At 46.6% G+C, this 26,154-nt stretch overlaps 1 protein-coding gene across 1 annotated transcript; it reads right to left on the bottom strand.

Annotated features, from left to right (window-relative positions):
• Window positions 1–601: 601 nt before the first annotated feature.
• LOC119350362 lies at window positions 602–24,799 on the bottom strand (the record flags this gene model as incomplete). The annotated part of the gene is made up of 2 exons (XM_037618233.1): window positions 602–652; window positions 24,308–24,799. Coding segments are annotated over 2 exons (543 nt in total), but the record flags the coding sequence as incomplete, so codon positions are not given.
• Between the last annotated feature and the right edge of the window lie 1,355 nt (window positions 24,800–26,154).

Genomic DNA, 26,154 nt, shown 5'->3' with positions numbered 1-26,154 from the left:
CTGAAATTGCTATTTAGTTTGGATGCTGACAGACATTTTGGTAAAATCCATATCAGTGTACTTCAGGCACGCAAACAACGTATCCTGAAGGGTGTTTGGACATCATCTATCTCTGCTAATAGCGAGGATCCTCGCACTCCTTGTAGGTCGAGACCAAGTAAACCTAGAGGTTCTAAAAGCCACAACATGTCGGCTGCCTCTAATTCTTCCACTCCTCCTCTCCCTTCCGCACCTGATGTAGAAGTAGATGCAGAGCCTGACGAGGAAGTGCCTCGACATGATGATGATGATGACATTCTATTCCCTGAACTCGTAGATACAGTCAGTCAACAGGCAGTGGAAGATGAATATCCAGAGGAGCCTAGCAGTCATGCTAGATTTGATGACACTGACGATGAAGAGAGGGAGGAGAACATCGACTCCTTAATTTTACAAGAATATGATGGTGAGGACATGCCAACAATTGAGTGGAACAGGGAGAATCCTGACCTTACTCCAGGAATCGTATTCGAATCGATGGTGGACTGTCATAATGCAGTGACTACATATTGCATTCTCACTGAAAACTCTTATGAGGTTGATAGGAGTGAGCCAAGAAGATTCACTGTTCATTGCCCTTATGATAGGTGTAGGTGTAGGTTGCATGCATCCACTATGTGAAAGAGCAAATTGATTCAGGTATTATAACTGAATCTTTCTATCAGATTATTTATCCATTCTATATTCAGATCATGTGTATTGTTTCTTAATTGTATTTGACATTATTTTTCATTTTGTTTCAGATAAAAAGCAACCCACACGGGAACACTTGCCCACCTGGAGGGGGAGGGGGAAAGGACAAATCTAAGCTTGCAAAGATTAGGTGGGTGGCAGATGCAATCTGGGATCGGGTGAGGGAAACACCAACAATTGGTCCAACAACACTCCATCATAAGCTATTTGAGAAGTACAAGATTAATATACAATTACATGAGGATTTTATATGCTAAGGAAAGGTCTCTTGATAGGATTAATGGTCCATGGAATGAGAGTTTTCAGTTGCTTTACACCTTCAAAGATGAAGTGGAGACGGCTAGTCCAGGGAGTGTTGTAGAGATTGACAAGCATATAGTTAAGTACAAATTAAAAGGGAAGGCACTGGAGAAGGAGTGCTTCAGGAGGGCTTTTGTTTGTTTCAAGGCTTGCTGGCCGGGGTTTATGAATGGTTGTAGTCCCTATTTGGCTGTCGATGCAACTGCTTTGAATGGAAGATGGAGAGGCCATCTAGCATTAGCTGCTGCAGTTGATGGACACAATTGGCTATTCCCAGTTGCATTTGGTGTGTTGGAGGTACACTGGTGCGCATCGGTTCTAAACAAACGGTTTTTAACCCCTTTCCGCGATGACATTTGGAACCATTGCAAGTGAGTGTGGGTGATAGGGGGGGTCCTTCCCACACACAGAAACCGTCAGGGATAGGGAGCCTTGATGCATACAGTTTTCCCTATATAACCATTTCCGATATCTCGAATATCCCAAACGCTTCATCCTTGCTACTCGTTTGTGCTCGCATTGCCATCGTAGTAGGAGTTTTGTGGTTCTGCCTAAAACCAGGCAGATTTCCAGGCACGGGAGTTTTCCAGGCAGATTCTAGCCACGGGAGTTTTACGATGCCTGGCACATCACAAATAGTTCATGATTATAAACCATGTACGTTAGGTAGACAATCACACACATTTAATTTTCCCACACCATATGTGATAGTGTCTAACATCACACAAGCTTTGCAAACGGCAACTGTGTGCATGCTTGCACACGTTTCCTCTCTGTGAACCGTCTCGGATTATTATGTATATGCAAACGTTTGTGTTTTACCAACCGTGTGTGCTGTAATGACCCGCACAACGTAATTTCACCCTAATTTAATTGCTGCTATTTAAAATTGTACCTAATTTAAACTTGAAAGTAGGCTATAGCTTTATTCATATCCATGAGGTTCAAACAACCAATGCATTATTCGATTCAAAGGTACATATGTTTAAGAATTACATAAGCACCAAATAAAGAATGATGTATCAGGGTTCTATACTTGTACTATTACAGATGGTAAAGAAAGAGGCGACACACATTCCAGTTGCTGAACAAGGTGAAGCGGAATGGCCCTATTGTGCTCTCCTGGATGCAGAAGTCATGCAGGACTCTAGTCCAACCCCTTGTGATGGTCAGCCGCCAATCATGTAGTTTGAGAGGTAATCTTGAGTAAACTGCTTCAGGATCCACTGCAAAAGAAAAAAGATTCAGATATTGTCATCTAACACAACTCATTAGGGACAGTAAAAAGAAGGCTACAGGGTTCTTACTTACCATCTTGCAGTTCACTGTTGTCTTGCACAAATGTAAATAAATAGTTCGATTGACATCTTTTGACCCATTTTAATAACAATCTTTATCGGTTTCCTCACTTGATGCTGGTTCATGAATATCTCATTGCCCCATACGCAGAAAGGGTCGAAGTGTGGATCTTTGGCAATGATATATGTACCTAAAAGCACCAAGTTAATATTAGAAGCTAAACAACAGTTGAAAAATGATGTAGTACAACACTCCATCCATCCCATTATATAAGACTTTATTACATGTATATCTAGACATCATCAGAACATTAAGGTAACACTCTTCCTTGTTGCTATGTAGTCTGGGATTGCATATCTAGTCATTCAGTACAATGCTTGTTGCTAAACAACAATTGAAAACCAAAAAGGCATGTTAACTGCAATATCCTTAACAACAACCAAATATGGTAATTCATAGTGGTATTGTAGGAACTTTTATTGATGAAATTGAACTCCATGGCAAATAGTTGCACATATAGAGCATCACATTGTGAAGAACTGAAATAAACAAGTCATAAGGACATCTCTAGGCAATCCTTAAAAAGTTAAAGGACTAAAACCCTTAGTGGATATATATATATACTCCAGCAATTTTTGGCCTTTTCTAGTCGATCCCCTAACTTAAGGTTGTAAACTTCAATTTGATCAAGTTCAAAGCAGGTTCAACTGAAAGTAGCATCCATTCAAACATAAACATAGATAGTTTTGCATAACCGAACATAAAACATAAATTTAAGCTAAGCTAAACTACTTTCGGTCGAAGTAGAGGTCGAGCCAATACTTCCTCATCATGTATGGTGTGCCACGAACCGGGTCCGGGCCAGTACCATCGTCGGGGTCGTTGGGGAAGGCACTCCTCCACTCGTCGATGTCGATCTCCTCGTCCTTGGGTCCACCTCGACGCCCTCCACACCGCCATCGCCGCCACCTTTGATCTCGTCATCAGAGGAGAGCGCGATAACCTCGCCGCCATCCGCGTCGCCGTCCTCACCGCCTTCGACCTCATCATCGGAGGAGAGAGCGATAACCTCGCCGCCCTCCCCGCCGGCAAAGATCGCCCGCTCCGCCTCCACGAGCTCTGGGTGCTGCCGGCGAAGCTCTTGCATGTAGGCCTTGTCAGTGGCCTTGGCCTCGAGGCGCTCACATGCCTCGCGGTCCTCCCGTGCCATAGCCGAGATCACTACCCCTGGCTCCGGCGGAACGAGGTCAACCGAACGTGAGCTGAGGGGGAAATTGAGCCTAGCTGCCATGCCGTGGTATCGGACCTGTCAGCGGTCGTACTCCATGGCCGCGAGCTCGGCCGTGTGGAAGCTACCGAGCCACCGGCGGGTGTGGGTCTCTCGATCTGTAATCTTGATGACCCACGTACCGCACCGCTGCTGCCGGACCCCGAGGTAGGACTTCGTCGGCTGCCGAGTCTGAGGGAGGATGGGGAAGTCCTCGAACCGGCGTAGGAGCGCGGAGGCGGGCGGATCAGGGGACCGGCAATGGCGGACCGGGCCCGCGGAGGACGGCGGGGACACCTCGGTGGCCGCATCGCTGGCATCGGGCGAAAAGGCCGCGATAAACCTCTTTTTGGCCATTGGCTCCTCGAGCACCCCGGCACATAGGCAGAGGTTGAGGATGGAGGCGCCGGCGATGGCGTCGACCTACCAATGGTTTCGAGGATTGTGTGTGTCTATGTGAGCGGAGGTTTTCGGATGTGCGTGGAGGGGGGCAGGGGGGCAAGGTTGTGTTTGAGGAAATACTGCGGCAACTGAAAATTTTACTAGGCGGGAGTAACAAGGCGAGAAAATATTTTTGAGATTGCGAGAGATGCAGAGGCGGGAGTAAAATGTCGGGGCTACTAAAAATTTGAATCAAGGGACTGAAGCAGAGCGGGAGTAACAGACATTGCACACCGTCCACACGTACTAATCATGTGCTATCAAACATTAAAACCTTCCAGGCAGTAGATATTTTCGGGATTGCGAGGGACGCAGAGGCGGGAGTTTTTGGGGAGTGAGCTAGTCTGCTTGACACGCCGGTTGTGGACTGTAGCTGACACACCTTCTCGCGTAAGCCATAGGCGTACTATACACCAACGGTGCTCCAAGATATTTTGTACTACATCTCACACGGTTGGTGATAATAAACTGTGTGGGATCTACTTGATTTGAATTACAAAATGGGGTCACAATGGCAATGGACGCTGTTTGAATTGCTCGACATTTTATCTGCAGTGAACATGCAACTATATGTGTGTCATAAAAGAATTGGAATTATTCAGGGTTCATTTGGACATTTTATACATTAAACTGATTTTCTAGCCATTTCAGGTGCACAATTCAAAATTAAACTACATGCACATGCTCCGGTTCATACAAATTGGTTGAAAAATCAAATCTGTGTCCTTCAGTGCATGCTTAGGTCCCATGCAAGAAATGGGAATGAATTTTTCGGGGTTCGTTTGGCCTTTTTTATACATTAACTGGGTTTTCTAGGCATTTTATGTGCATAATTTAAATTTGAACTACAAGCACATGCTCCAATGCACCAAAGTTGGTTGAAAAATCACATGTGTGTCCTTGGGTGAATTTCTAGGTCCCATGCAAGAGATGGGAATGAAATTCAAACAACAGGGAACTATTGATTGCTGGCAAAACATTGAGATGCCTGGTTTTCAAATTCTAGTAAATCCAAAACTCGTCTGAAATTCACGAAACTTGGCATGCTATCATGGAGCGGCATCAACATGCCGTTGTAAAAAAATTGTCCAATTTGGGGCAGGTTCGGGTAGAAGCTTCTCACAACAAGCATGATGGTTTCGATAGGGAACGTCCCACCTTTGGGGACGAAATGATATCCATTGCCTCTTCTTGCTTTCAAAAAATTTCTAGTTTCAACATAGAACAACAGTTGTGTTGTGTCACTTTTTGTGAATTTTCGGGGTTTGCTTGGACATTTTTATGCATTAACTGGGTTTTCTAGGCATTTTATATGCATAATTCAAATTTGAACTACAAGCACATGCTCCAATTCACCAAAGTTGATTGAAAAATCACATGTGTGTCCTTGGGTGCATGCTTAGGTCCCATGCAAGAGACGAGAATGAATTTCAAACACCAGGGCACTGTTGATTGCCAGCAAAACGTTGAGGTGCCTGGTTTTAAAATTTTAGTAAATCCAAAACTCGTCTGAAATTCATGAAACTTGGCATGCTATCATGGAGCGACATCAACATGTCGTGGTGAAAATTTTGTCCCATTTGGGGGCAGGTTTGGGTATAAGCTTCTCACAACAAGCATGATGGTTTCGATAGGGAACGTACCACCTTTGGGGATGGGACGATATCCATTGCCTCTTATTGCTTTCAAAAAATTTCTAGTGTTAACATAGAACAACAGGAGTGTTGTGTTTAATCTTGGAATTCTTCGGGGTTCGTTTGGCCTTTTTTATAGATTAACTGGGTTTCCAAGCATTTTATGTGCATAATTCAAATTTGAACTACAATCACATGCTCCAATGCACTAAAGTTGGTTGAAAAATCACGTGTGTGTCCTTGGGTGAATTTCTAGGTCCCATGCAAGAGATGAGAATGAAATTCAAACACCAGGGCACTGTTGATTGCCGGCAAAATGTTGAGATGCCTGGTTTTTAAATTCTAGTAAATCCAAAACTCGTCTGGAATTCATGAAACTTGGCATGCTATCATGGAGCGGCATCAACATACCATGGTAAAAAATTTGTCCCATTTGGGGGAGGTTCAGGTATAAGCTTCTCACAAACGAGAGCTTCTCACAACAAGCATGATGGTTTTTGATAGGGAACGTCCCACCTTCGGGGACGAAATGATATCCTTTGCCTCTCATTGCTTTCAAAAATTTTCTAGTGTCAACAAAGAACAACAGAAGTGTTGTGTCAATTTTTGTGATTTTTCGGGGCTCGTTTGGACATTTTTATGCAGAAACTCAGTTTTCTAGGCATTTTGTGTGCATAATTCAAATTTGAACTACAAGCACATGCTCGAATGCACTAAAGTTGGTTGAAAAATGTAATTCATGTCCTTGGGTGAATTTCTAGGTCCCATGCAAGAGAAGGAAATGAAATTCAAACACTAGGGCACCATTGATTGCCGGCAAAACGTTAAGATGCCTTGTTTTTAAATTCTAATAAATCCAATACTCGTCTGAAATTCATGAAACTCGGGATGCTATCATGGAGCGGCATCAACATGCCGTGGTAAAAAAATTGTCCCATTTGGGGCAGGTTAGGGTATATGCTTCTCACAAACCAGAGCTTCTCACAACAAGCATGATGGTTTTGGTAGGGAACGTCCCACCTTTGGGGACGAAACGATATCCATTGCCTCTTATTGCTTTCAAATTTTTTCTCGTGTCAACATAGAACAACAGTAGTGTTGTGTCAATTTTTTGGATTTTTCGGGGTTCGTTTGGACATTTTTATGCATTAACTGAGTTTTTGTTGCATTTATGTGCATAATTCAAATTTGAACTACATGCACATGCTCCATTGCATATAAATTGGTTGAAAAATAAAATTTGTGTCCTTGGGTGCATGCTTAGGTCCCATGCAAGAAATGGGAATGAATTTCAAACACCAGGGCACCGTTGATTGCCGGCAAAACATTGAGATGCCTAGTTTTTAAATTCTACTAAATCCAAAACTAATCTGAAATTCATGAAACTTGGCATGCTATCATGGAGTGTCATCAACATGCCATGGTAAATTTTTTTGTCCCATTTGGGGCAGGTTTGGGTATATGCTTCTCACAAACCAGAGCTTCTCACAACAAGCATGATGGTTTCGGTAGGGAACATCCCACCTTTGGGGACAAAACGATATCCATTGCCTCTTATTGCTTTCAAATTTTTTCTTGTGTCAACATAGAACAACAAGAGTGTTGTGTGTCAATTTTTGTGATTTTTCGGGGTTCGTTTGGACATTTTTATGCATTAACTGAGTTTTCAATGCATTCATGCATAATTCAAATTTGAACTACATGCAATTCTCCAGTGCATATAAATTGGTTGAAAAATCAAATCTGTGTCCTTGGGTGCATGCTTAGGTCCCATGCAAGAAATGGGAATGAATTTCAAACACCAGGGTACCATTGATTCCCGGCAAAACATTGAGATGCCTGGTTTTTAAATTCTAGTAAATCCAAAACTCGTCCAAAATTCATGAAACTTGGCATGCTATCATGGAATGGCACCCAACATGTTGTGGCATTTTTCGTGTCCATTTTGAGAGAAAGCGCACTCGAATAATGACAGCCAAGAAAGGCATTTTTTTTAAAAAAAATTGCCACTCTAATATCTCAAACATTTGTATAATTCAAATCGTGTGCGTTCTGTTAACCATTCACGTGACGCCATGTGTCTTCGTTTTAATGGCCGTAGGAGGTGCCGTGCAGACAGCTGCTTGACCTTGACAGAACGGGAGGCGTGCGGGCGCAGTCCGGTGCGCAGGCTGACCGAGAGGCGTGCAAGCTGTCCTCCAAAGGACATGCTCACCGGGAAGCGTGCGAGCTGTACGCTGTGCAGGCTCACTTGGAAGCGAGCCCTTTGACTTCCATGGCCGCCCGCCTTCCTCTCCATTAATGGCGCCCGAGCCGCAGTTTAATACGGGCAGCGTTACTGTTCACCTCCCATTCCCCTCCCTCCCGCAGACCTTCACCAACGCCATGGTGCTGAATGATCATCTGCCACTAGTCTTCATGTTTGGTGAAGTCGACTCCGAGCTGGAGGAGATAGAAAATAAGGAGGGATGGGGCCTCATGGACATGGCCCAGAACAAGTTGGCCGCAGCGGTTGCTTCCCCCGCTCGCGTCCCAGCTCCCATCCCCGTGCTCGCGCCAGCGACCATCCTCGTAGCATTGACGGGCTGGTCGCCGAGCACTATCGCAGAGCTAGAAGCTGCGGGCGTCAGCGAGGTCTCCACGGACCCGCACGAGCTCTGTACATGCCAGCAGCAGTGCCCATGCCCGTGCCCGTGTGTGCCCCTCCACCCACTGTGGCGCCGACCCCCATGCATTTGGCTGCACCCGCCGCGCCCGTGTCCCTGCGCGTGCGCACCCCTCCACCCACCACGGTGCTGGTCCCCGTGCGCTTGGCTGCACCCGCCGCGCCCATGCCCGTGCCCGTGCACGCGCCCCCCTCAGCGGCATGGGATGCTGCCGTCAACCGCTACCTCTCAGCGGCGCCAGTTGCCGTCCTCCCGCGCCCCACCCGTCGATCGCGCGATGACATGATGGTTGATTTACAAGTGAAGAACATTTTGTGCTGCCTTGAAGACTTCAACAACGGCATCCCGGAGGATGACAACGACAATGACGGCACGGCACGCCGCCTCCGCCACCGCCAAAAATAGTTTTTTTGGGGTTTAATATTGTATCTCGAATTCTCGATCATATGAATATAAATTTGCAGTGTGACTGAATGAAATATATGGTTTGAACGAACTTGCGTTTTTCTCTCTTGATGTACAGACTTACCAAACGATTTTCTTTTGAAAAAACGTCAATGGCTTTTAAATATAAAACACTCATCGCAAATGTTTTAGTTAGAACACCCGTATGCAAACCGACAGCTTCCCCAAGAAGCCAAGGGAAAATGTGCCGAGCAGGATTTCTGCATCCCTTCAATGCAAACGGCTGTTTTGCATGATCCGTGTGCAACCACGTACAAACAATTGGGTAAGATTTACATATCTGTCATTTTGGGTATGTTGCCATTTGTCAAATTGGAAAGATTGACATTTGTTTATCTAGTAACATTGCCATTTGTCAACCTTGTAACACTGCGATTTGTCAAAATATGCAGCTAAAAATCACTAGCACTATCTAATTTTTGCAACTAAAATCACTAGTACTGTTCATATGGACACCACTAGCAGGCGTGATTTGATGGACACATATGCAAATGTACCATTGATTACATACAACAAGTCATCAACCCACAATGACAATGAGGATACATGTTGGATTATAGATCATTTCCAACAAAACATTCTAGTAAAGTTTTTCTCACACAACAAATAACAAAGCGATGAAATGAAGTTTAGCTCAACCACTCGTCGGTGTTGGAAACGCTTGCTTTGAACTAGAAGTGATTCTCTGGGAAGGGCCAGCTAGTGTCAATCTCGAGACCAACACAGGGCTGATCATCCAGGCTGAAGCGACCTATGTCAGGACCCATATTGGGACGGTAGGGAAGCATAGCAATGTCCGAGGTATAGATACAGTTGCTTCTCATAAATGGTAGTAACATTGTGTCAACAGCAGCTGGATCGCCTTCCACCATCATTGGATAGTTTTGTCCAAGGAAGAGCGAGTTTCCTCCAAGACTTTCAATACTGAACCAGGGAGAAGGTGTTGGCGCTAGTACACTAGTATCCATCCCGAATACCCTGCAACGGGATGTTGAAATAGGTCCGGAGAGTGCGACCATGCGAGACAACACCTGCTTCCTTAGTAACATCAGCAGTGCCCTGTATACAGACAAGAAGAGGTGATCCATCGGAATAAGTTGCCAGGCGCCACTGAGTATATGGGTCCTACTCGTCCTCATCCTCGTGATCATCAGTGTCGTCATCTCCCCCTTGGTTATAAAATTTCTCAAGTATAGGTGGTGGAATGTTCACAGGACCTTGGAAACACAAGAAGGTTAATTACTAAAGGGAAACTAGCTAACCCACATGCATGTGGATGAGACAATTATAATTACGGTGGAAGAAAAATGTACCGAAAGCATCAGGATTCCATGCAAAAACAGTGCCACGAGTGGTGTGTGATGCCCACGATTCAATCGTACACTAATCATACACGCAAACGTGTATGATAAAGATCAGGGACTCACGGGAAGATATCACAGCACAACTCTAAAATAAAATAAGTCATACAAGCATTATAATACAAGCCAGGGGCCTCGAGGGCTCGATTACAAGTGCTCGATCATAGACGAGTCAGCGGAAGCAACAATATCTGAGTACAGACATAATTTAAACAAGTTGCCATAAGATGGCTAGGACAAACTGGGATACAAATCGAAAGTGGCGTAGGCCTCCTGCCTGGGATCCTCCTAAACTACTCCCGGTCGTTGTCAGCGGCCTGCACGTAGTAGTAGGCACCCTCGGTGTAGTAGGGGTCATTGTCAACGGTGGAATCAAGCTTCTGGGTTCCAGCATCTGGTTGCGACAACCAAGAAGAAAGTAAAGGGGGAGCAAAGCAACCGTGAGTACCCATCCAAAATACTCGCAAGCAAGGATCTACACTACATATGCATGTGTATCTGTGTAAAGGGGCAATATCGGTGGACTGAACTGCAGAATGCCAGAATAAGAGGGGGATAGATAGTCCTATCGAAGACTATGCTTCTGGCAGCCTCCGTCTTGCAGCATGTAGAAGAGAGTAGATTGAAGTCCTCCAAGTAGCATCGCATAGCATAATCCTACCCGGCGATCCTCCCCACGTCGCCCTATGGAAAAGCGATCACTGGGTTGTCTCTGGAACTTGTCTAGGTGTGTTTTATTAAGTATCTGGTTCTAGTTGTCATAAGGTCAAGGTACAACTCCGGGTCGTCCTGTTACCGAGGATCACAGCTATTCGAATAGATAAACTTCCCTGCAGGGTGCACCACATTACCCAACACACTCGATCCCCTTTGGCCGGACACACTTTCCTGGGTCATTCCCGGCCTTGGAATATCAACACGTCGCCGCCCTACCTAGGCACAACAAAGAGGTCAGCATGCCGGTCTAAATCCTATGCGTGCAGGGGGTTTGGGCCCATTACCCATTGCACACCTGCATGTTGCGTACGCGACCGTTGAGCAGACCTAGCCTCCCTTATACAAGGGCAGGTGTTCCAATCCAACACGGTGCGTGCCGCTCAGTCGTTGATGCCACATCTTGAGCTTGCATTAGTTTTCCTTGAAGAGGAAAGGGTGATGCAGCAATAGTAGCGTAAGTATTTCCCTCAGTTTTTGAGAACCAAGGTATCAATCTAGTAGGAGACTCCTCAAAAGTCCCACGCACCTACACAAACAAACAAAGAACTTGCAACCAACGCAATAAAGGGGTTGTCAATCCCTTCACAGCCACTTGCGAAAGTGAGATCTGATAGAGATAGTATGTAAGATAAATATATTTTTGGTATTTTATAATATAGATGGAAAAAGTAAAGATGCAAATAAAAGTAGACTGAAAGATTATATGATAAAAGATAGACCCGGGGGCCATAGGTTTCACTAGTGGCTTCTCTCAAGATAGCATAAGTATTACGGTGGGTGAATAAATTACTGTCGAGCAATTGATAGAAAAGCGAATAATTATGAGATTATCTAGGCATGATCATGTATATAGGCATCACGTCCGTGACAAGTAGACCGACTCCTGCCTACATCTACTACTATTACTCCACACATCGACCGCTATCCAGCATGCATCTAGAATATTAAGTTCATAAGAACTGACTAACGCATTAAGAAAGAATGACATGATGTAGAGGGATAAACTCAAGCAATATGATATAAACCCCATCTTTTTATCCTCGATGGCAACAATACAATACGTGCCTTGCAACCCTTTCTATCACTGGGTAAGGACACCGCAAGATTGAACCCAAAGCTAAGCACTTCTCCCACGGCAAGAAAGATCAATCTAGTAGGCAAAACCAAACTGATAATTCGAAGAGGCTTGCAAAGATAACTCAATCATACATAAAAGAATTCAGAAGAGATTCAAATATTTCTAATAGATAAACTTGATCATAAACCCACAATTCATCGGATCTCGACAAACACACCGCAAAAAGAGTTTACATTGAATAGATCTCCACAAGAGAGGGGGAGAACATTGTATTGAGATCCAAAAAGAGAGAAGAAGCCATCTAGCTAATATCTATGGACCTGAAGGTCTATGGTAAACTACTCACAACTCTTCGGAGGGGCTATGGTGTTGATGTAGAAGCCCTCCATGGTCGATTTCCCCTCCGGCGGAGCGCCGACGAAGGCTCCAAGATGGGATCTCGCGGATACATAAGGTTATGGCTATGGAAATTGTTTTTTGTTGGCTCCCTGGATGTTTTCAGGGTACGTGGGTATATATAGGAGGAAGAAGTACGTCGGTCGCCGCTCGAGGGGCCCAGGAGACAGGGGCGCGCCCAGGAGGGGTGGGCGCGCCCTCCTATCTCCTGACCGCCTTAATTGCTTCTTGACTTGCACTCCAAGTCCTCTAGATCACGTTCATTCCAAAAATCATGCTCCCGAAGGTTTCATTCCGTTTGGACTCCGTTTGATATTCCTTTTCTTCGAAATACTGAAATAGGCAAAAAAACAGCAATACGGGCTGGGCCTCCGGTTAGTAGGTTAGTCCCAAAAATGATATAAATATGTAAAATAAAGCCCATAAACATACAAAAGGGGTAATATAATAGCATGGAACAATAAAAAATTATAGATACTTTGAAGACGTATCAGCTGATGTCAAGAAGGCTTCGGCTGATACCACGACGTCGAGTGCCCATAACTGTTCCCGCGTAGTTGGTTAGTGTGTATAGGCCAGTGGCCAAACTCAGATCAAATACCAAGATCTCGTTAAGTGTGTTATTTTAAAGTAACCGCAGACACTGACCAGGGCCATGCCTACCTCTCGCGTAGGTGGTCTCAACCTGCCCTGTCGCTCCGCCCCAAAGTAACAATCGGGGGCCGTCGAGAACCCAGGCCCACCTCTACCGGGATGGAGCCACCTGTCCTTCCAGCCCCCACATCGGAATCACTTGTGGGTACTCAACGAGCCGACCCGACTTTAGTCACCACCTGAATAGTATGTATGTATAGTATATACCCGTGATCACCTCCCGAGTGATCACGGCCCGATAGTATAGCATGGCAGACTGATAAGAATGTAGGGCCACTAATGGTAAACTAGCATCCTATACTAAGAATTTAGGATTGCAGGTAAGGTATCAATAGATGTAGCAACAATGATAGGCTATACAACAGAATAGGATTAATCGAAACAGTAACATGCTACACTACTCTAATGCAAGCAGTAGAGGGAAGAATAGGCGATATCTGGTGATCAAGGGGGGGGGGCTTGCCTGGTTGCTCTGGCAAGAAGGAGGGGTCGTCAACTCCGTAGTCGAACTTGGCAGCAGTAGTGTCGGTCTCGTAGTCTACCGGAGTGAAGAGGGGGAAGAAACAATGAATACAATGCAAACATATGCATATCGATGCATTTCAAGACATTAAGCGGTGCTAGGTGTGCCCTAACACGGAAGTAGGTGGTACTGGCAAAGGGGGAAACATCCGGGAAAGTATCCCCGGTGTTTTGCGTTTTCGGACAGATGAACCGGTGGGGGAAATTTGTGCGTTCGCTATGCTAGGGATGTGTGGCAGACGAGCAGGCTGCGTACTCGGATTCGTCTCGTCGTTCTGAGCAACTTTCATGTACAAAGTATTTTCATCCGAGCTACGGTTTAATTTATATCAATTTTCAAAGTTTTATTCATTTTCTAAATTTAATTTAAATCGAAAATAAAAGTGAAATTACTGTGGGTACACATAAGTGTACCCACATATGTGCTACTAAGTCCGACATGTGGGGTCAGGGGCTGAGTCAGCCCAGTCATATGTTGACCAGTTGACTGGTCAACGAAGTCAAAGGGGCCTAGGGGGTCTCACCTGTCACTGACTGGGACTACCCAGTCAGCAGGTGTGACTGGTCAACTAACCAGTGGGGCCCCGCTGTTAGTGACAGAGTCTAACTTGATAGAGTTTTAACTTTTAATTAGTTTAACTTAAAGGTGGGGCCAGACTGTGAGTGGGTCAATTTTTTCTATCAAAGTTTTATTTAACCAAACTAATTAATTAACGAGGTGGCCCCATGGTCATAGTCACAGTTAGCATTATGGGCATTTTTAGTAGATTATTAACTGGGAGGGGGCCTACACATCAGTGCCTACTGTTTCGGTTTAATTAGTGCTAACACTAAATAGTCAGGCCCACCTGTCATTAAGATAGGGCCGGCCTAAACAGACCAGGCGCCGGTGGTGATATATAGGGGCGGCGGTAGGACGCCGGATCCTGACCCCGGCGACCAAATGGGCATTGACGACCACCCACAAACCAGCACGGCGCGGCGTGTGCAGGGGTTGCTACGTCTAGAGCTTGCGTTGGTTTTCCTTGAAGAGGAAAGGGTGATGCAGCAATAGTAGCATAAATATTTCCCTTAGTTTTTGAGAACCAAGGTATCAATCCAGTAGGAGGCTCCTCAAAAGTCCCACGCACCTACACAAACAAACAAAGAACTCGCAACCAACACAATAAAGGGGTTGTCAATCCCTTCACGGCCACTTGCAAAAGTGAGATCTGATAGAGATAGTATGATAACATGAATATATTTTTGGTATTTTATAATATAGGTTGGAAAAGTAAAGATGCAAATAAAAGTAGATTGAAACCTTATATGATAAAAGATAGACCCGGGGGCCATAGGTTTCACTAGTGGCTTCTCTCAAGATAGCATAAGTATTACGATGGGTGAAAAAATTACTGTCGAGCAATTGATAGAAAAGCGAATAATTATGAGATTATCTAGGTATGATCATGTATATAGGTATCACGTCCGTGACAAGTAGACCGACTCCTGCCTACATCTACTACTATTACTCCACACATCGACCGCTATCCATCATGCATCTAGAGTATTAAGTTCATAAGAACAGAGTAATGCATTAAGAAAGATGAGATGATGTAGAGGGATAAACTCATGCAATATGATATAAACCCCACCTTTTTATCCTCGATGGCAACAATACAATACGTGCCTTGCAACCCCTATTGTCACTGGGTAAGGACACCGCAAGATTGAACCCAAAGCTAAGCACTTCTTCCATTGCAAGAAAGATCAATCTAGTAGGCCAAACCAAACTGATAATTCGAAGAGACTTGCAAAGATAACTCAATCATACATAAAAGAATTCAGAGGATATTCAAAATTTTCTCATAGATAAACTTGATCATAAACCTACAATTCATCGGATCTCGACAAATACACCGCAACAAAGAGTTACATCGAATAGATCTCCACAAGAGAGGGGGAGAACATGGTATTGAGATCCAGAAAGAGAGAAGAAGCCATACCCAAAGGTCTGTGGTAAACTACTCACAACTCATGGGAGGGGCTATGGTGTTGATGTAGAAGCCCTCCATGGTCTATTCCCCCTCCGGCGGAGCGCCGGCGAAGGCTCCAAGATGGGATCTTGCGGATACAGAAGGTTACGGCGGTGGAAATTGTATTTCGTTGGCTCCCTGGATGTTTTCGGGGTACGTGGGTATATATAGGAGGAAGAAGTAGGTCGGTGGCCGCCGGAGGGGCCCACGAGATAGGGGGGCGCGCCCTCCACCCTCGTGGCCGCCACGGCTGCTTCTTGGCTTGCACTCCAAGTCCTCTGGATCACGTTTGTTCCAAAAATCACGCTCCCGAAGGTTTCATTCCGTTTGGACTCCGTTTGATATTCCTTTTCTTCGAAATACTGAAATAGGCAAAAAAAACAGCAATACGGGCTGGGCCTCCGGTTAGTAGGTTAGTCCCAAAAATGATATAAATGTGTAAAGTAAAGGCCATAAACGTCCAAAACTGGTAATATAATAGCATGGAACAATCAAAAATTATAGATACGTTGGAGACGTATCAAGCATCCCCAAGCTTAATTTCCTGCTCGTCCTCGAGTAGGTAATTTCCTGCTACCTAGCATATTTCTCAATGTAATTTTCTTTATTCTGGCATGAATGTTCAGATCGAAATGATTCAAAATAAAAGTTCATATTGACATAAGAAATAGTAATACTTCAAGCATACTAATAAAAGCAATCATGTCTTCTCAAAATAACATGGCTAAAGAAAGTTCATCCCTACAAAATCATATAGTTAGGCTATGCTTCATTTTTGTCACACAAAAAATGTTCCCAAATTCAAAACCCCCGATGACAAGCCAAGCAATTGTTTCGTACTTAAATAATCTCAAACTTTTTCAACTTTCATGCAATACATGAGCGTGAGCCATGGATATAGCACTATGGGTGGAATAGAATATGATGACAGGGATTGTGTGGAGAAGACAAAAAAGGAGAAAGTCCCACATTGACGAGGATAATCAACGGGCTATGGAGTTGCCCATCAATTGATGTCAACATGAGGAGTAGGGATTGCCATGCAACAAATGCACTAGAGCTATAAATGAATGAAAGATCAACAAAAGAAACTAAGTGGGTGTGCATCCAACTTGCTTGCTCACGAAGACCTAGGGCATTTTGAGGAAGCCCATCTTAGGAATATACAAGCCAAGTTCTATAATGAAAAATTTCCACTAGTATATGAAAGTGACAATATATGAGACTCGCTATATGAAGAACATGGTGCTACTTTGAAGCACAAGTGTGGAAAAGGAGATAGTAACATTGCCCCTTTTTTATATTTTTTCTTTTTCTTCTTTTTCTTTTTTTGGGCCTTTCTTTTTTTCTTTTGGCCTTTCTTTTTTTGGCCTTTTTTCTTTTTTTCTTTTTGGGGACAATGCTCTAATAATGATGATCATCACACTTTTATTGATTTACAACACATGAATTACAACTCGAAACTAGAACAAGATATGACTCTATATGAATGCCTCCGGCGGTGTACCGGGATGGTGCAATGAATCAAGAGTGACATGTATGAAAAATTATGCATGGTGGCTTTGCCACAAATACGATGTCAACGACATGATCATGCAATGGCAATATGACAAAAGTAATGCGTGTCATGATGATAGACAGAACGGTGGAAATTTGCATGGCAATATATCTCGAATGGCTATGGAATTGCCCCAATAGGTAGGTATGGTGGCTGTTTTGAGGAAGATATAAGGAGGTTTATGTGTGATAGAGCATATCATATCACGGGGTTTGGATGCATCGGCGAAGTTTGCACCAACTCTCAAGGTGAGAAAGGGCAATGCACAGTATCGAAGAGGCTAGCAATGATGGAAAGGTAAAAGTGTGTATAATCCATGGACTCAACATTAGTCAAAAGAACTCATATACTTATTGCAAAAATTTAGAAGTCATCAAAAACCAAGCACTACACGCATGCTCCTAGAGGGATACATTGGTAGGAAAATACCATCGCTCGTCCCCGACCGCCACTCATAAGGATGCACAATCCAAGGACACTTCATGTTTCAAATTTGTTACACAACTTTAACCATACATGCATGCTACGGGACTTGCTAACTTCAACACAAGCATTCTTTAAATTCAAAATCACCCAACTAGCATGACTTTAATATCACTACCTCCATATCTCAAAACAATTATCAAGTATCAAATTGATCATAGCATCCAATTCACTTCCTATGATAGTTTTTATTATACCCAACTTGGATGCCTACCATTCTAGGACCAATTTTATAACCATAGAAAATACCATGTTGTTCTAAGAGACTCTCAAAATAATATAAGTGAAGCATGAGAGACTAGCAATTTCTACAAAATTAAGCCACCGCCATGCTCTAAAAGATATAAGTGAAGCACTAGAGCAAAAACTATCTAGCTCAAAAGATATAAGTGAAGCACATAGAGTATTCTAATAAATTTCAATCAAGTGGGCTTCTCCCAAAAGGTGAGTACAGAAAGGATGATTGTGGAAAACTAAAATGCAAATACTAATATCATACACGACGCTCCAAGCAAAACACATATCATGTGGCGAATAAAAATATAACTCCAAGTAAAGTTACCAATGAACGAAGACGAAAGAGGGGATGCCTTCCGGGGGCATTGAAGGAGTCCTGGATTAGGGGGTATCCGGACAACCGGACTATATACTTTGGCCGGACTATTGGACCATGAAGATACAAGACTCAGGACTTCGTCCCGTGTCTGGATGGAGCTCCACTTTGCGTGGAAGACAAGCTTGGCGATCCGGATATTACATTTCCTTCGTTGTAGCCGACTCCATGTAAACCCTAGCCCTCTCCGGTGTCTATATAAACCGGAGGGTTTAGTCCTTAGGGACAGAATCATAATCATCATAGGCTAGCTTCTAGGGTTTAGCCTCTACGATCTCGTGGTAGATCAACTCTTGTAACACTCATATCATCAATATCAATCAAGCAGGAAGTAGGGTTTTACCTCCATTAATTCGGCCCGAACCTGGGTAAAACATCATGTCCCTTGCCTCCTGTTACCATCAGCCTTAGACGCACAGATCGGGACCCCCTACCCGAGATCCGCCGGTTTTGACACCGACATTGGTGCTTTCATTGAGAGGTCCTTTGTGTCGTCGCTGCGAGGCTTGATGGCTCCTTCAATCATCAACAACACGGTCCAGGGTGAGACTTTTCTTCCCGGACAGATCTTCATGTTCGATGGCTTCACACTGCGGGCCAATTCGCTTGGCCATCTGGAGCAGATCGACAGCTACACCCCTAGCCACCAGGTCAGGTTCGAAAACCTGAACTACACAACCAATATCTGCGGGGACTTGATCTTCAACGGATTCTGGCCTGCTCCAGGAGCGTCGGACAGTCACGATGAGCACGGCTTAGACCTGCTATCGGACAATGCTCGGGATATCGCCCCTCCAAGAGCCCCGGACCTAAGTCCAGGGCAAATTGCGTCGCCCGAGGTCGGATGGATGGACCCCGCCCCGGAGGCCGCACACTCATCAGCGGTAGAGACGAACACAGACTTCACCCCCAAAGAAGCTTGTGACACCGGACCCCCAGACACATGTCCGGCTGTGGGTTCCAATCTGCGCACCCCCGAGCCCACCGGATTTGGTTGGGCTCCAGTAATGGAGTTCACCTTTGCGGATATCTTCCAGCACTCGCCCTTTGGCGACATGCTGAACTCCCTAGAATCTCTCTCTTTGTCAGAAGACTTGTCGGTGTCAAAACCGGCGGATCTCGGGTAGGGGGTCCCGAACTGTGCGTCTAGGCGGATGGTAACAGGAGACAAGGGACACGATGTTTTACCCAGGTTTGGGCCCTCTTGATGGAGGTAAAACCCTACGTCCTGCTTGATTGATATTGATATTGTGGATGTTTACAAGAGTGGATCTACCACGAGATCAAGGAGGCTAAACCCTAGAAGCTAGCCTATGGTATGATTGTAATGGTTGTTGTTGTGTCCTACGGACTAAAGCCATCCGGTTTATATAGACACCGGAGAGGGCTAGGGTTACATAGAGTCGGTTACAATGGTAGGAGATCTACATATCCGTATGGCCAAGCTTGCCTTCCACGCCAAGGAAAGTCCCATCCGGACACGGGACAAAGTCTTCAATCTTGTATCTTCATAGTCTTGGAGTCCGGTCGATGATGATAGTCCGGCCGATGATAGTTCGGCCGATGATGGTGATCCGGCTATCCGAACACCCCCTAGTCCAGGACTCCCTCAGTAGCCCCTGAACCAGGCTTCAATGATGATGAGTCCGGTGCGCATATTGTTCGGCATTGCAAGGCGGGTTCCTCCTCCGAATAATTCGTAGAAGATCGTGAACACCAGGATAGTGTCCGGCTCTGCAAAATAAATTCCACATTCCATCGTAGAGAGAATAATATATACACAAGTTCAATCTGCTGACGTTTTTTGCGGCATGACGTCACACCACTACCAAGCCATTACTTGAATCGTTTTTTTACTTTACCACCTCAGCACATTTAGCGAAGCGGTTTTCTTGGCACGTCTTGTCAAAGCAGAGATCGTGTTCCCCCTTAATCCGGGATTCTCATCGATGCGGACGTGGGTAACCCAACCGCGCCCGTCGCCACGCCCCCTCTATCGAAGGCGAGTCCCGAACGGTCACGGAGACGGCTCTCGGTATTCTCCCTCTTTATAACGGGACCAAGGCTCGTTTCTTTTCTTCAATCCTCCATCGAATCCTCTCACTGCTCCAAGTTCCAGCACCTAGAGCCCCAGATTCGAGCGCTTCGGACCTTCAACGATGTCCGGTTCCCACCTCCAGGGTCGGTGGATGCCCTCCTCCGTCACGGAGGAGGACGTGCTAAAGCTGCGGGAGGCCAAGTACCTGACTTACGAGATTTCGCATAGGTTGCCCGCCGAAGGGCAGGCCATCCCCACCCCCGAGTCCAGCGAGTATGTCGTTTTTGTATCCCACCTCCGTCGGGGTTTAGGCTTCCCGATGGTTCCTTTTGTGAGAGGGCTCATGTTTTACTATGGGATGGAATTCCATGACTTGGCTCCAGAGTCCATCCTCCATATCTCCGCATTTATTGCGTCTGCGAAGCCTTCCTCTGCGTCACCCCTCACTTAGGCCTGTGGCTGAAGACCTTCAATGTGGCGCCGAAGATGATCGGGGGGGCGTCAAGCGGAGTGCGGCGGGGCGGCCGTAAGTAGGAGGGCCGATGCCCCGTGGCCCGCGGGCTCCTTCCAAGAGGAGCTCGGCCTGTGGCAGCTAGAGTGGTTCTATATTACCGTTCTGAGGGGCAGCAGACAAAAGCCGCCGCCCTTATTCCGCCCGGGACCTCCACGACGGTTGATGTCGTCGGTCAACCAAGGGCTCAACTGGGGGCCGTCAAAGGACGTGCCCCTACTGTAGGGCCGGATTCGAGATCTCCAAACGAGGGAGGTTGATATGGTGGTGGTAGTCCAGGTCATGCTGATTAGGCGCCTCCTGCCCTGCAAACGCCGCCCTCTCCGGTTGTGGTAGTTTAATCCGGAGGGCCCACGGATTCTTCAACAATTCATGGGTATGACACCCCTGGAGATGTACAAATTATTCTTCGGATCGCAAGAGGCGCGTCCGGAATTGACTGAGGATGCTGGCCTAAGCTGCAATCGCCCGGATACTCAAGTAAGTAGTTCCAAGTCCGGACATACCGTTTGTTTGCCTTTCGATGATTCGCCTTATGACCAATTTCCTTCTAAACAGGAGTGGATAGCGGAAGCAAAATTGATATGGTGTCCGATCCCCCTCCCAGAGACCGCGCCGGATTCCATGCTGGTCCGGATGCTGGAGGTTGCGCCTCCAGAGGAAGGCAAAGGGGAAAATAGAAAAGCTACTGCCTCACCTAAGGAGGCTCTTGAAAGAGGGGGGATCGAGAATACCTCCCTCCAAGGGGAGAAGAGGACCGCCTCCGAGGACCCAGGGGCCAAAGCCCCTATACGGGGGAAGAAATCTTTGCCAGAGGGTCCTGCGTCCGGGGAGGCCCCGACTGCACAGTCTCCCTTAAAGAATCAGCCCTCCAACGAGCCGTAAGTAGAAAGAAAGGAATTTTGTAATAAGGGACATCCCTTTTTGTGCTTCTGAGGATAACTAAAGTTTTTACCTTGTAGTTCGGATCTCCATCCTTCGCAAATGAGCTCGTCTTCGGGGGACCTTCGTCCGGAGATGATGGAGAGCGAGACGCCTCCGTCCGGGGCGCCGTCGGATAGGGCGGACGAGCCTGAAGTGTCGTCAAGGAGGGAGCCCCGGGTGTGGCGAAGCCGGATAGTTCGGCGCCAACTGGTGTACGGCTGAAGGATCTGCTTGAGAAGGCGTCTATCTCAGAAGATCACCACGCATTGATGAGTGTGGTGATTGAAAGGATTTCGTCTACCGAAGGCGGATTGCATAATGCCGTCAGGAGTTTGCTGGCGGGGTTTGAGGTACGTAAAAATGACACACCTTTTGACAGTTTTGCATGTAGAATGCGCCCTGTATAGATAGTAGCCCCTGAGACTCGGTAGGTTGTCGAAAGCGATAGCATGCCGAGGATCAAAATCGCAGGTTTAAATTTTCGCCGTGCCTATGTAGGTGGCGGGTCGTCCGGGGGCCAGCCGGACTGATGGAGTTGCTGAACTAAAGCGGCAACTCGCCGTTGCGGATGCGGACATCATGCTAGTCAACAGGCGACTTGATGAGTCGCAAGGTAATTGTTTCTTTGCGGTCACTTGGTAAGGGAGCCGAAGTCAGCTCTTTACAACATGTGTGTGAAATGCAGATAGTGCCGCTGCTGTGGAGAGCCTTCGGGCTGAACTTGCTCAAGCCAAGGAGCAGGCCAGAAGGAGTAATGCGGCGGCCTCGAGGGCGGCCGAGGAGTTAGCAGCCGGAAGGGCCGCACACTGCCGAAGCAGGGAAGAGATGGCCGAAATGGCCGTGAGGTTAAAAGATGCTACCGACCGCAATGAGGCTCTTCGGAAGGAGCACCTAGCGGGGCAAGAAGACCTGGGGAAGGCCACCGCCGAAGCCAAGGATGCCCGCTCTGCAATGCGGGCTATAAAGGAAGAGCTGCGCCAGGCCGGAGACATTGTATCTGGCAAGCCTTTTCTGCTGCGCCGAAGGTTTACGGATCCAAAGTATGCTCAGCTGGGCCAACTGTGGGGTCCAGAGGACCCTTATATGGACTTAGCAGCGAGTGCGGCGGATGCCGTAGTGCATTTTCGAAGCCAGATCCTCGAAGCCAGAAGGATCACAAGACGGAAGAGCTGTTTTGGTCTCAATTCCATAGTCCGGAGCATTCACTTCCGCTGACCGACCGTTTGGCCGAGTGGGCTGAGCTAAATAGGTTGTCCGGGCTTGCCATGACGGATATCGTGACCCATGTCTGGCCGGATAGGCCCAAGCCGAAGAGTTACTTTGGCTTATTGCAGCAATTTCTTGGGGCGGTGCCGCATATCAAGGCGATGAAGCGGTCGGCCTGCATAGAGGGTGCGCGGATGGCACTCGCCCGTGTGAAGACACATTGGACAGAGATGGATGCCACCGCTGTTGCGACCCCGGGTTCGGACGATAGCCGGTTACCCGCCGAGCACTATTTTGGCGAAGTGCTGCGTGGTGCTCGTGTAATAGAGTCGCAGTGCTCAAAAAATGTTACGTTCAAATGAACGTTTTTATGTTGTAAAACAATATTTATGATGTAAGCGCCTTTTATACTTGTGCGTTCAAGTAATGGAATATCTCCTATGCGGCCGTTCATGTATACGTGTGTATAACCTGAAAGATGGCAGTCGTCGGCTTCAGCCCCCACGCACAAGGTGTGGGGGTGTTCACAAAAAATAGCGCGTTTTCACACTTAATCCGATGTCTCGGTCTTGTAAAGGAGGTGGTAGCGTAGCAAACGAGGCAACCGGGCTATAATGCTTTATCACTTTCACTTAGCCATGGAGTTCGAGGGTGGGGCTACGACATAACCCCTGGGGGCACCGCGCTCTCCGAATTTGGGGCGCGTATGTGCCTGACCGGGAAACGGCCCTTCGTCAAAGCGGAGGAATTCTAAACATTCCCTTGGTCGATCGAGTGGTTGACCAGTCTCTCGCTTTATCATGACAGTCAGTTTTCGGCTTTCTCTACTGAGGTGCTCGCCCAGCCGAACTGGGGCATAATCGCAGTAGTTCTCCTGGTGCCGCATTAGCCGATGATACGGAACGTAAGGCCGCAAAACATAGGAGCCGGGAAAACCCAACATTTGACCCAAGACATGATTCGGAGCTGATGCATATAAGGCCTAACTCGAGACGCCGAACACTCCCGAAGGTGTTCGGTCTTTATAATGACGGGCAGAACAATGCCCTAAGCCCCTTGTGTCCAGATACGGGCAAGTTCCTCGGGCGCGGCCGATGCCAAAACGCCAGCCTCCACTCTGGTTATAATGAGAAACCAGGGGATTATAGCAACAAGAGACAGTAAGAAAGGTTTACGTAGGGTCTTAGTCTGAAAAGAATCCTTGAAACGGGTCCCTACTGCACGTCTGCGCCTGTGTCTCCGTTGTGCCGTATCCTGGACGGGTGTGCACGTTGTTCATCTGTAAAAAGAGAGGAACTTAGTTTGAAAATAAATCATGCGAAAAAGTACATAAAAAATTGAAATATAAATTTAGAAAGTTGAGCCTATGCTAGCTCATTATAGCTTATATACACAAACCCTTGTGAAGGGGTGTGCGGCTAGGTAGCCCCTAGCTTATTTATTCCGGACCCGTCTAGCCGTGTCCAGGGTCTTAGACGACCTTTTAATACAATGATGCCGCATGGACCGGGCATTTTAAGCGTAAGAGACGCATAGTGTGGTATTGCGTTAAAGCGGACGAAAGCTTCACGTCCCAGTAGTGCTTGATAGCTACTTTTGAATGGGGCGACATGAAAGGTTAGCTTTTCTCGTCGGAAGTTGTCAGGTGACCCGAACACAACTTCTAGTAATAATGAACCTGTGCACCTGGCGTAAGGGCCTAGCGCCACTCCTTTGAAGGAAGTGCGGCTATGTCTAATTGTAGTAGGGTCTATCCCCAACTTGCGGATTGTGTCCGGATATAGCAGGTTTAAGTCACTGCCGCCGTCCATCAGAACTTGTGTAAATTGCAGTCCGTCTATTATGGGATCCAATATCAGAGCAGTCCATCCTGCGTTCCGGATACTTCTGGAATAATCCAGATGGTCGAAAGTGATTGGTTTTGACATCCAATCTCGGTGTTCCGCTGGGGTGGACTGTGCGACACTTGTCTTAGCGAGTGCCGTGTTGGTTTTCCATACTATCACATGAAGTGAGTTTACTGTTTTGACTTCTTGTGGGAAAGTCTTCTGACTTCCGGTGCTCTGCTGGTGGGGTTCGTCATCGTCCTCGCTTGGCACATCGAGCCCCTTGTGTTCGGCGTTGAGTCTGCCGGACTGTTTAAAAACCCAACAATTTCGGTTGGTATGGTTTGCAGGCCTTCCGGAGGTATTGTGGATTTGACATATCCGATCCAAAATTTTGTTTAAGTTGGATAGCTCGTCACTGTTGTCCTTAAGAGGCAGTGTTTTATTGTTTGGCCATGAGCTTTTGAATCCGGTATTGACCGCCGTGCTCTTTGGGCTTTTTTCTTTATTCCGGCGGTGGTCTTTCCTGCGCCGTGATTTTCCGTTTCCATCTCTGATCTCGGATGTACTCGGGTCACTCGTGCTGCATCTTGCTAGCCAGCTGTCTTCTCCTGCGCAAAAGCGCGTCATGAGGCTTGTTAGCGCAGCCATTGTTCTTGGCTTCTCTTGGCCGAGGTGTCTGGCGATCCATTCGTCTCGGACGTTGTGTTTGAAAGCTGCTAAGGCTTCCGCGTCCGGACAGTCGACTATTTGGTTCCTTTTGGTAAGGAACCTGTTCCAGAATTTGCGCGCTGACTCTCCGGGTTGTTGAGTTATATGACTTAGATCGTCTGCATCCGGAGGGTGGACATAAGTCCCTTGAAAATTTGCTCTAAACGCGTCTTCAAGCTCTTCCCAACTTCCAACAGTGTTTTCTGGGAGGCTTTTGAGCCAATGCCGAGCTGGCCCTTTGAGCTTGAGGGGTAGATATTTTATGGCGTGGAGATCATATCCTCTAGCCATGTGTAAGTGTAGTATGTAATCTTCTATCCAGACTCCGGGGTCTGTTGTTCCGTCGTATGCCTCTATGTTTATGGGTTTGAACCCTGCTGGAATTTCATGATCCAGCACCTCATCGGTGAAACATAGCGGGTGTGCGGCGCCCCTGTATTTGGGTGTGCCGCTGTCTTCGAACACTTGTCATGTTGTGTTACTTCCTGGGGCCCTCTTTTTTGGCCCATAGATGGACCTAGTTGGGCCGTCTATCTTCCCAGGATCATAAGTCCGCTTGTGTGCAGCGCCGCTTGTCGCTTTCGGCCTGTCATCTGGCCGTCTATCCGGCTAGGCGGCCTCTTTATTTTTTGGTTGTGAGGGCTCTATGGCTTCCTCGTCAAATTCTGGCAGCAGCTTGCGCTTCGGGTAGCTCTTTGTTTGATGGCCATTGCCATACTTATCTGCGGTCTTGAGTA

This window comes from Triticum dicoccoides, chromosome 1B (genome assembly GCF_002162155.2).
Source record: "Triticum dicoccoides isolate Atlit2015 ecotype Zavitan chromosome 1B, WEW_v2.0, whole genome shotgun sequence".
NCBI lineage: Eukaryota > Viridiplantae > Streptophyta > Magnoliopsida > Poales > Poaceae > Triticum > Triticum dicoccoides.
Note: the sequence above shows the minus strand (reverse complement) of the source record. Positions and strands in the feature narration are given on the sequence as shown.